General features: G+C 34.1%; 1 protein-coding gene across 1 annotated transcript in view; it reads left to right on the forward strand.

The window, feature by feature from the left end:
* Positions 1 to 7,991, forward strand: part of mtbp (MDM2 binding protein) — a 134,296-nt gene extending 126,305 nt beyond the window's left edge. Inside the window, exons 20-22 of the mRNA XM_028817753.2 lie at positions 2,838 to 2,951; positions 4,370 to 4,435; positions 7,121 to 7,991. Of these exons, the coding sequence (XP_028673586.1) occupies positions 2,838 to 2,951; positions 4,370 to 4,435; positions 7,121 to 7,159 (219 nt within the window). The 3' untranslated portion in view covers positions 7,160 to 7,991. The remainder of the gene's footprint in view (positions 1 to 2,837; positions 2,952 to 4,369; positions 4,436 to 7,120) is intronic.
* The last annotated feature ends 2,140 nt before the right edge of the window (positions 7,992 to 10,131 follow it).

Here is a 10,131-nt window from a genome sequence, read left to right on the forward strand (position 1 = left end):
TGTTGCTGATACTATTATGGCAAATTAATTTGCACAACTACACCACTGACTCATTTTTTTTTTTTTTTTTTTAGAATATTAACTGGAAAATGATAAGCTATTACTAATATAAATTAGCACAATTGAATGTACACTTTTATTATACTAAACAAATATAGTATAATCATTGCCTCCTTCTAGGAGTATAATATGGTGGCATGACATTTTTAAAAGCAGTTGTGTAATGTTTGCTAACTCTGTGTCATCCATAGGGGAAGTTGTTTCATTTACACAGTAGTATATAAATATTGGATGCATTTGTATCCTGCATGTTTTGTTTGTTTTTTTTCTTGGAGAACATTATCTGCTAATCACAAGAAAAGCAGCAATTTCTCTTCAGTCTGTTAACCTTGGACTATAAATATAACACCAGGGGCCTCATGTATAAACGGTGCGTACACACAAAAATGTTGCGTAAGCCCGTTTCCACGCTCAAATCGCGATATATAAAACCTAAACTTGGCATAAAGCCACGCACATTTTCACGGTAGCTCCGACCCTGGTGTACGCAAGTTCTCCGCTTGCTTTTGCAAACTGGCGGCACCCGGCGTCAAAGCAGTGCTACTGTTCTAGTGTGGTTTCCCTTTCTTTTTTAGATCCACATCCCTGACGCGGCTTTATAAATACACTGAAATTAACCGCATATTGTTCATTAGTTTAAGGCATCTGATTGTAATTAACCTGTAACAATATAATGGTCCACGGAATGGCCAAACTATTCCAAATACCATAGCTGCTTTAGTGTTGTTACTCTCACTGCACCTTCTTCTTCTACTTTCAGCTGCTCCCATTAAGGGTTGCCACAGCGGATTATCTTTTTCCATATTACTCTCACTGCACCACTCGGAGCAGCTGATCAGAAAGAGAATTATCGGTATACAGAATCAAGCACACGCTGCCTCAGCCATTCGCTATTTGAACTCCTCTCATCCAACAAACGCTTCAGAGTCTTTCTTGTACGGACATCGCGGTTCAGAAGCAGTTTCATCCCAAGAACTATAAACGCACTCAATCAATCAACCCATCAAGTGCTCCTTATAGAAATATTTGTACTTACAAGTAAAATTACCTCACTGTAAATTTGCGATACGGTTATAATATTGCACAACCTGCACCACTTTATACGGCACATATTTACATATGATGACGATATCATTTTTAAGATGAAATGCAGCAAAATATGTTTATTACATTATACAGATAAAATGTGAACGTCATTTAAATAATCTATATTGTTAATAATTGAACATGTGAGGACACAGTGTCGCAGCACTAGCGACGAGCTGGTACCCAGACTATTCCTGTCTCGTGCTGTATTCTTGCTGGGGCTGGCGCGACACTGTAAAGATAGATGGACAGAATAATTAAACATGTACAGTACTACGGGACATATTTCAATGTCCCTTAAAAGTTTTGAAGAATCGTCGTTCTAAGCTTACAGATGGCTTAACATCTATTACAGAGCTGATTGTGTGGCAATTGTTTACTTGGAGAAAGAAAAGGAAGGACAGGAATTAGGGGTTAGTACGTTTGAAAGAGACAGTACTACTGCAATAAATTATATCATCGAAGGTCACGCATGGCGTAGCAAGCATCTTGCATGAGGCAGTCTCTGGACAGGGCGCCAGCTCGTCACTATCACTGCGCCACCATGTTCCCATGTTTAATAACATGCTTTAATTCCTGTCATCATGAAAATTATATCAAGTATACATCTCAGTATTTTAATTATTCAGATAGCTGTAATATCACGAATGTAATGGATTCTGTGTCCTGTCGGAGAAAGAGAAAGCCCATTTAAGAAGAAGCACATAGTGATTCACACACATAGAGCACATAGAAGAACGTATACAAAACAAAGCATTTAACGTGCTACTTTAGTTACAATGGTATTTGAGAAACTAGTAAATTAAACAATTTAAAGATGAAGTTTATGATGTTCTACTTTAATGACAAAATAAACTACGTGATTGAAATGGAAATTTCAAGATTAAAGTTGGCATTTCAAGCTTTTTTCTCACTGTGTCCCTATTTTTTTTTCTTTTCTCTGTATCCTAATAAGCTTTCATATGACACTCAGACGGTGGGCTACGACTCGCCTTTTCACGGTGAATTTGATATCTGACCACTTCTTTTTTATTTTGGGCACTGTGCGACTTTGTGAACTTGAGCTTTCGAGTTTCTCGGACACTCTATGTCACTTGATTAACTTCCTTTTGTTGATTATATCACTGTTTAAACGTGATAGATAGATCACGTATTTAAAATATACAAATTCTGCATTGCAGAAACCTTAGATATGTTGTATCTTTAAGTTAAAATTCTACATCATATACTTGCACATCTCAGTTTTATATATTGCTGCAAGATGATTCACTTGTGGTAAACTGGTAAATCAGTGTGATCTGCACAATTACAACGAACAATGGAACTACAAAACAATTGATGAGAAAGACAGGTAATAATCTCATGGGGAGCAGTTTATAGAAATCAATTCAATTTACGAAAAATAATTAAATTTGTAAAACAGTTTTTCTTCTATGTACACTTTGGGGAAAAAGTCTGAAATGTATATTCGGTTTTGTATGTGCCCACAGTTCAAACAGGAATGCAGAAAATCTCTGTGACCACTTTTTAAAGGTAAAAAGTATACATTCTTAGAGCTTGCACAGACTTTAGAGTATACAGTCTGAATATGTTTAGGTTAAAAGTCTTAACATAATGATAACGGGTTTATTTGTTATTGAAAATAATAAGATTAGTGTATTCGTATTAGTAATGTTTTTATTCTTTCTTAGATGCTTGAAGAGGTTGTAGCAAAAACACTAAAGCATCATGGTATTACTGGAGAACACGCAAACTTTTCAATATTCAGCCAACGACTGTTTGAAATATGCAAGCTTTATCTAAAGGTCAGTTTTCTAATTTATTTGTTAAAATACACTATTTTATTAATTAGTGAAAGGTTTAATTATAACAGAGTAATATTTTAAACATTTTGCATTTTCTATGTTCTGTTAGCAGAGCTAGTTGGCAGTATCCTGAGAAATCAGAGATGTTATTTATTAGTGTTTTGCTTTTTTTTTTTTTTATGGTTATGATATTTTGCATTTGTATATCTTCCCCAATAACAGCAGTTATTATTATCAGTTATTATTATCAGTCTTTATGAACTAAATGAGTCAACTCTATAAATATTTTGTTTTATTAATGTCAAATTCTCAGGTGTACTTTTTACTTTTTTGGGTGTTTATGATATTGGCCTGATATTTACATGAAACCCATTGGTCGCTGGTGGTGATCAGAGCTTTATTTATGAACTATCTGAAGAAAAATAGTGGCTTACTGAGGAATTCAATAGAGATCAACTTTATAAAACTGTTCATACTAAAATTATTTATTTTGAAGAGAGTTTTTTGTGTGCCTCTGCTTTTTTCCAATATTCTATAACACTTATTTTCTAATTAATAATTGTGATGCCTTTCAGGATATGTGAGCTTATTTTCTAGCTAGTAAAAGCTTGCACGAAAGTATGCCCTTTGATATTAATTGATGCAATTAATTTGTGTTTATTAACTTGTGCCAAAATAATAGTCCATGTCTGCCATTGTAGAACCTTTACTAAATTCAAAAGTTATCAAAACACATCTTTTAAACTTGTCTAGCCGTTTGTAATTCAGGCTTCACAAACTGGGGTGCAAGAGCTATGTGTGGACAGTAAGTAACAATCGCAGAACATTACAGTAGGCTTTATCTGAATTTGCACTATGAAATATTTTTACAAGCTCCACTGTATTTGTGTCCATATTGTATTTTAATTTTCAGAGGTTTTTGCTGTCATATTTTCAAGGATTACACTAATTTAGATTTGTATGGTATTGAATTTTCTCCCCCATGTGAGCATAAGTTTTTCCCTTGGGCTATTTTTTTCTGTTTCTAGTCGCCAAACACATGCAGGTTAGGTTAATTAACAATTCCAAATTGAGCTGTGTGTGTGTGTGTGTGTGTGTGTGTGTATATGAGAGTGGGGGCTATAATGGACTGACAACCTGTCCAGGGCTATTTTCAGCCTTTTGTACAAGGTCTCGTTAATAATCACTCCCCCATATCCCTGAATCAGATTAAGCAGGTTTGAAAATGACGCACAGTATTTAATAAAAAAAAATACATTGTGCTTGTTGATGCATTTTTTTTATTCCAGCCGATGTTTGTATATACAGTATAGCATTCATAACTTCAGATTTGAGCTTTATTTGTCACAGAAAGAAAACTTGTGCTCTGAAAGATTTAATAATGTTTGTGATTTTTTTGTGTGTGTGCGTGCATTCAGGATCTGAAAACATCCAGAGGCCTTTATGAAGAAATGAATAAAGCTGCTAACAGTAATGTGAAGCAGGTAATTATATTCTTAATAAATTTTAAGTTCTTTATTTTTTCCTTTAGCAATTAAATATGTAAAATAAAGATAGCAAATTAATTAATTATCAAAAAAGTACTATTGTTTTTATTTTGAGAAAATGTTGCAAAACTAGTTCACAATGAATTTATATGACAAGGAGCATTAGCCAGTATGTTTGTGCGTATTGCAAAGTTTCACTGCTTTGTAATGAGCAAACACTACAAACCAATTCCCATTGTGAATTAAAAGTTCTAATGGAAATTATAACTTCACCAAGACCAAATATCTAGTCTCCAGTGTATGCTGTATGTCATATTAGTAGTAAAAAACAAAGGTTTTTTTGTACAAAGACTTTCTTAAAATAACACAGCTTTGTTTTTTGTTGCCTATGTTGGAAAACAGAATTAGGCAATTCCTCCTGAAAATGGAATGTTACCAGATAGTGAATGAAAGACATAGTAACAACGTTACTTTGTATTTCTACAGCACATTTTCATACAAAGGATGTAACTCAAAGTGCTTTTCAAGATGCCAAAGAAATCATTACAACCAAATAAATAAATAAAAAATAAAAGGATTAGATAAATAATAATACAAAAAATAAGTATATATCTATCTTATCTAAGTGTGCATTAAGAGAAGTATAGTAATTAAAATCTAGAATTGACAACATCACCATCAATGACATAACCAATATATTACCTTTATCAAAGATTTTATATACCTAATACCTGTATATTTAAAACTTGTTACATTCATGTGTGTGCTGTGTATCCACACAAAGTGGTTATCAAAAGTCTGTACAACTTTATTGATACCTCAGCTTTTGCTAAAACTTTTTTTTTTTTTACTGATACTTTTATTACATATTGTATATGAGTGCACACACTTCATGGTGATTAATATAACTGATTTAAACAATCAATTCCAAATCCCATAACAAAGTAATTGGTAAAAAGTAGTTTGACCTGAGCGCAAAGAAGGAAGATTTTGATTAGCCCTATATATACACTAAGGTCCTTGAAGAGAGCACCATGCAACCGAGAAGCCTTAGAGGAAATCCTAAAAGTGGGCTATCAAAAAAAAATTGTAGGTTGAAATTAGGAGAAAATTGTGAAAAAAACTGACAGAATCCAGCATGTCATAAAATTGTGTGAAGACGATAAATAAGACAGTCTATGAAGGAATGTCACATGGTCTTATGAGACAAAGGATAGAATTTTTTTGTCTTTTTTTTCAAAATATGTATTTGGTGCTAAAATGTATTATTATCAATAATAATAATGATAAACAAGCACAGCTGGTTACCTACTGATCATAGTACTTGCAGGATTTCATCAAGATGACAGTATGTTATGCAGCTGCTGTTCTTTAATCAGGAATCTAGATAGAGTGAAACTGAACAGCTTCAAATCTCTAAATATTTTGGTGCAAAACGCACTGCTCTCTTACATAAAGTTATATTGTTCAAAAAACAACCTTCCAGACCATATAGTCACCTCAACCAAAGTGAATTGGCCCTGTTAGAACCTGTGTCTTAATCTTCTAGAAAATCTGTAGACTAAAGTAAAAAGCTGTGTGCACAGGAGATTCACCCAACACTTCTACAAAAAAGAGCGAAATTAGGTTGTAAAGTTCACAATCACCAATCCATACAGGCTTACTGCTGTAATCAAGGCAAAAGGTGCTTTCATTGGATATTAGCTAAAGAGTATGCACACTTCTCCAACAAAGGCATTAAAACAAGCTTGCTTTTTTTGTTCTTTTCAGAGTGACAGGTTAATTTCCTCAATTGTTATGTAGCCGTCTCCTCCATAGACTGGCATAAAGAGTTGTTAATTTTAAAATACATACAGAAGTTGCATTAATAATAATACACACAATGAACATGCACTGTAATGAATATGGCATGTATTGAAGACTATACATACATCTTAGCATTCTTAAAGTTCTTAAGAGATTTAGTTAATGTACAATAGATCCCACCTGCAAATAACTGAATGTAGAAATAACAGCTGTATGATACAAGAAATGATGAGTGGAATAAGGCAGAAGATGCCATTTGTCTTAGTTTTATATGAGAGCAGCATGGACAATTATTAAGGGATGCTGTGGATTTTGCTTTTAATGGTGATCCATAATGAGCATTAAATCAATGAAGGGATAATGAGGTGGGTATATACTGTGTAACTACGTGGATTGAATCGCTGTTTATCCATACCCATCCCACCAACCTAAATCCCCTAAGAACCACTGCCATCCTCCCAAGAAAGAATTTGCCTATCCCTTATTGGCTGAAATTGCTTTCTTAATTACACTAGTTTGTTAACTGGTAAACTCATTGGTCAAATATATACTGTAAATAAATAATCAAGTAAAATTTCCATTTAAATTTCATTATGACTAATTTGGCTATGTATAAGAAGAATTTTAACTTATTAAACTCTACAATAAAAGGCAATATTTAACTCTGCTGCTTATTTGAGTTTGAACGAAGTAAAAGATTGATATCTGCAGTATGGATTTATTCCGTGTTTGGGTTTTTATTTGATAAAAAAATGCCAATAGGCTGTGAATGATTAGCATTGTTTGTATTGCTGCATTATTTTTAACAATGTTTGTCAATATATAAAAAAATTACACAATAACATATAAATCATTAACATTGTACATTTGTTGTAGGTAATTGAATGGGTTTTGGAAAAGACCACAAAAAAATGACCCTCCTATACATGTCTGCTGGGACTTACAACAGCCAGTATTCAACTGTTCAGAAGCCAGTATTTGAGGATTTTGTAAAATTGTTATGATTTGTCTACTTCTTTAATTAACATATTTTCTTGTGTCTAATTTATTTTATGTCCTTTGCAGCAAAACATGTTAAGAATGTAATAATTAAATATAATATACCACATTCAGATCTTTTTATTAATAATCATGGATTTTATTTAAAGAAAATGTTGTAAAGAGTACATTCATGAAATGTGATATTTGAACTTTGAACCATCAATAGTGTAGTTATACAGTATTATAATTAAAATTACCCCAAAAATTAGGAATGAAAAAAGTCAAAGCTTTTAATTTAAGAAAATGTCTGTGATTTATTAAAGTTTATTTCTTCTTCAAGCCTCAGTTTTCAAAACTATCCAGCCTTTCTTGTTTTAACACACACTGGTTTATAATCATAATGGAAACATAATAATAATCTTTGCATTTCTATAGCGGGGCGGCATGGTGGCGCAGTGGTAGCGCTGCTGCCTCGCAGTAAGGAGACCTGGGTTCGCTTCCCGGGTCCTCCCTGCGTGGAGTTTGCATGTTCTCCCTGTGTCTGCGTGGGTTTCCTCCGGGCGCTCCGGTTTCCTCCCACAGTCCAAAGACATGCAGGTTAGGTGGATTGGCGATTCTGAATTGGCCCTAGTGTGTGCTTGGTGTGTCCTGCGGTGGGTTGGCATCCTGCCCGGGATTGGTCCCTGCCTTGTGCCCTGTGTTGGCTGGGATTGGCTCCAGCAGACCCCCGTGACCCTGTGTTCGGATTCAGTGGGTTGGAAAATGGATGGATGGCTTTCTATAGCGCTTTTCTCACTACTCAATATAAACGTGTTTCATTTTCTGTCACTAGATGACTTATAATGTTGGCATTGTGATCTTTTTTTTAACTAGGTATTAGTGTTGTCTAAAATATCAGTATACTGGTAAATATCTATTCTGAAATTGTGTAACTGTATCAATACTCATTTTCTGTAGTACTGAGTCTGTTCATAACATTGGAGCATTCCTGTTCACTCATTCTTTGACAGCAAGTTTAGACCCAAAGACTAAAGTATGCTCATACTAAGGCCTGACTTTTTCTTATCTCTTTGTGCTTGAGGACATTTGTTCATTTGTTCTCCTTTTTATTTAATGCTTTCTCAGTCAGTACAGTGCACACATAGCCAGTTGCTCTACTGTTTTTTCTTGGAATCTGCATTGGTTTACAGGGGTATTGTGTGTTATTTTCAATTAAGCAGGGAACTCTTACTTTTAAAGGTGGTTATATTAAAAGAGTACATTTTACTGAGTTACAGTGTGCATGTGTGAGGCTTTTGATTGTTTACATTAATTTAAAAAAAAATAAACTATTGTTTAAATGAATGTATGGAGGAGACCGCACTGCTGTTCTTTTTTGCTGTTTTATTGACTTTTCCATGAGTCTCTCACCCCAACCACCTGTGGTATCAAAAATGGCATATATCGATACTTTTCAGAACATCGTTTCAAGTTTTGAACTTCAGTATTGTGACAGCCCTACTATATACTATCTATCCACATTGTAAAATGTACTTGCATTTCAATGTAGATAAAAATTGCCTGGGTGCAATGCAAGAAAGTATTTTAGTGTAGACTAGCCATGTTATCTGTTGAAGGCAGGTGATAATATACATTCTTAAATATATGCCCTACATGTACAGTGGTGGAAATAAGTATTTGATCCCCTGCTGAATTTGTTAGTTTGCTCACTTATAAAGAAATGAACAGTCTCAAATTTTTTTGGTAGTTTCATTTTAATGGAGAGACACAGAATATCAACCAAAAGTCTAGAAAAAACACATTAAGTAAAAGTTATAAATTGATTTGCATATCAGTAAGAGAAATAAGAATTTGATCCCCTAAAACCCAGCCAGAATTCTTGCTCCCACAGATTGGCAGTGTCCCCACGTGGCACACAGATTACAATCAATCAATCAATCAATTATGGATACTCCTGATCTCAACTCTTTATGTGTATAAAGCACACCTGTTCACAGAATCAGTTTCTTACATTCCAACTTCTCTTCAGCAAAAAGCTTGATGAGAAGGTGACAACTGTTGGTGTGTGATATTCGGAAATGGAAGAAATATAAAATAACCATCAATTGCTCTCGGTCTGGAGCTCCATGCAAGATCTTGCCTCATAGGGTGAGGATGATCATGAAAATTTAATGTTTAGCAAGAGGATTCCTGTTTTTGCTATACAATGATAATTAAATGAGAGAGTGTCTGTAACAAAATCGTGTATTATGTAGAATAGACCTTTTCATGATTAAAAAGAATATTTTGTTTATGTGGAAGTGGTCTTCTTTTTTAGTTAATCTGGTTCACTGCCCATGGTTATTTTCTTACCTACAGCTTATATACCACAATGTCCCACACTGAATTGCCTCTAATAATAAATGTGTGAGTAATGACATGATAGGGTGCTTCATTGAAACAATGAGAGATGAGGTGATTTTGCATTTAGTTTGAATTAACAGAATGCCTGTGGAATAAATCATAAGTACTTGTACAGACAGCTAGAAAAACTCACATAAAACAGAACACTGTCTTTTAAAAAACAAAATAAAACATTTACTGTACATGCGGGCATGGATTTGTTTCCTTGAAGCTTTAACGTAATGTAAAAGCTTCTTAAATGGAAAGTGTCTTTTATCCATATTTGAGCCCCTGCCCACCAAATGATTTCTGTATGTCACTGCATGCTACTTCTGGACAAATTAGTGTATTAAAACAGTTGTCATTTTAGAGAATGTGCATTGGAATTATATTGTGGATTACAGCTTGCACGTTTCCCAACATGACATAGTTTTATTTAAGTGTGTTCGTGTTGCTTATCTCTCAGATACTATCTGCTGGCGAAAGCAGTGGTAAGTACACTAAAACAATGGAAAACGCTTTGT

The sequence above is a fragment of the Erpetoichthys calabaricus genome, chromosome 13 (assembly GCF_900747795.2).
Source record: "Erpetoichthys calabaricus chromosome 13, fErpCal1.3, whole genome shotgun sequence".
Taxonomy (NCBI): domain Eukaryota; kingdom Metazoa; phylum Chordata; class Cladistia; order Polypteriformes; family Polypteridae; genus Erpetoichthys; species Erpetoichthys calabaricus.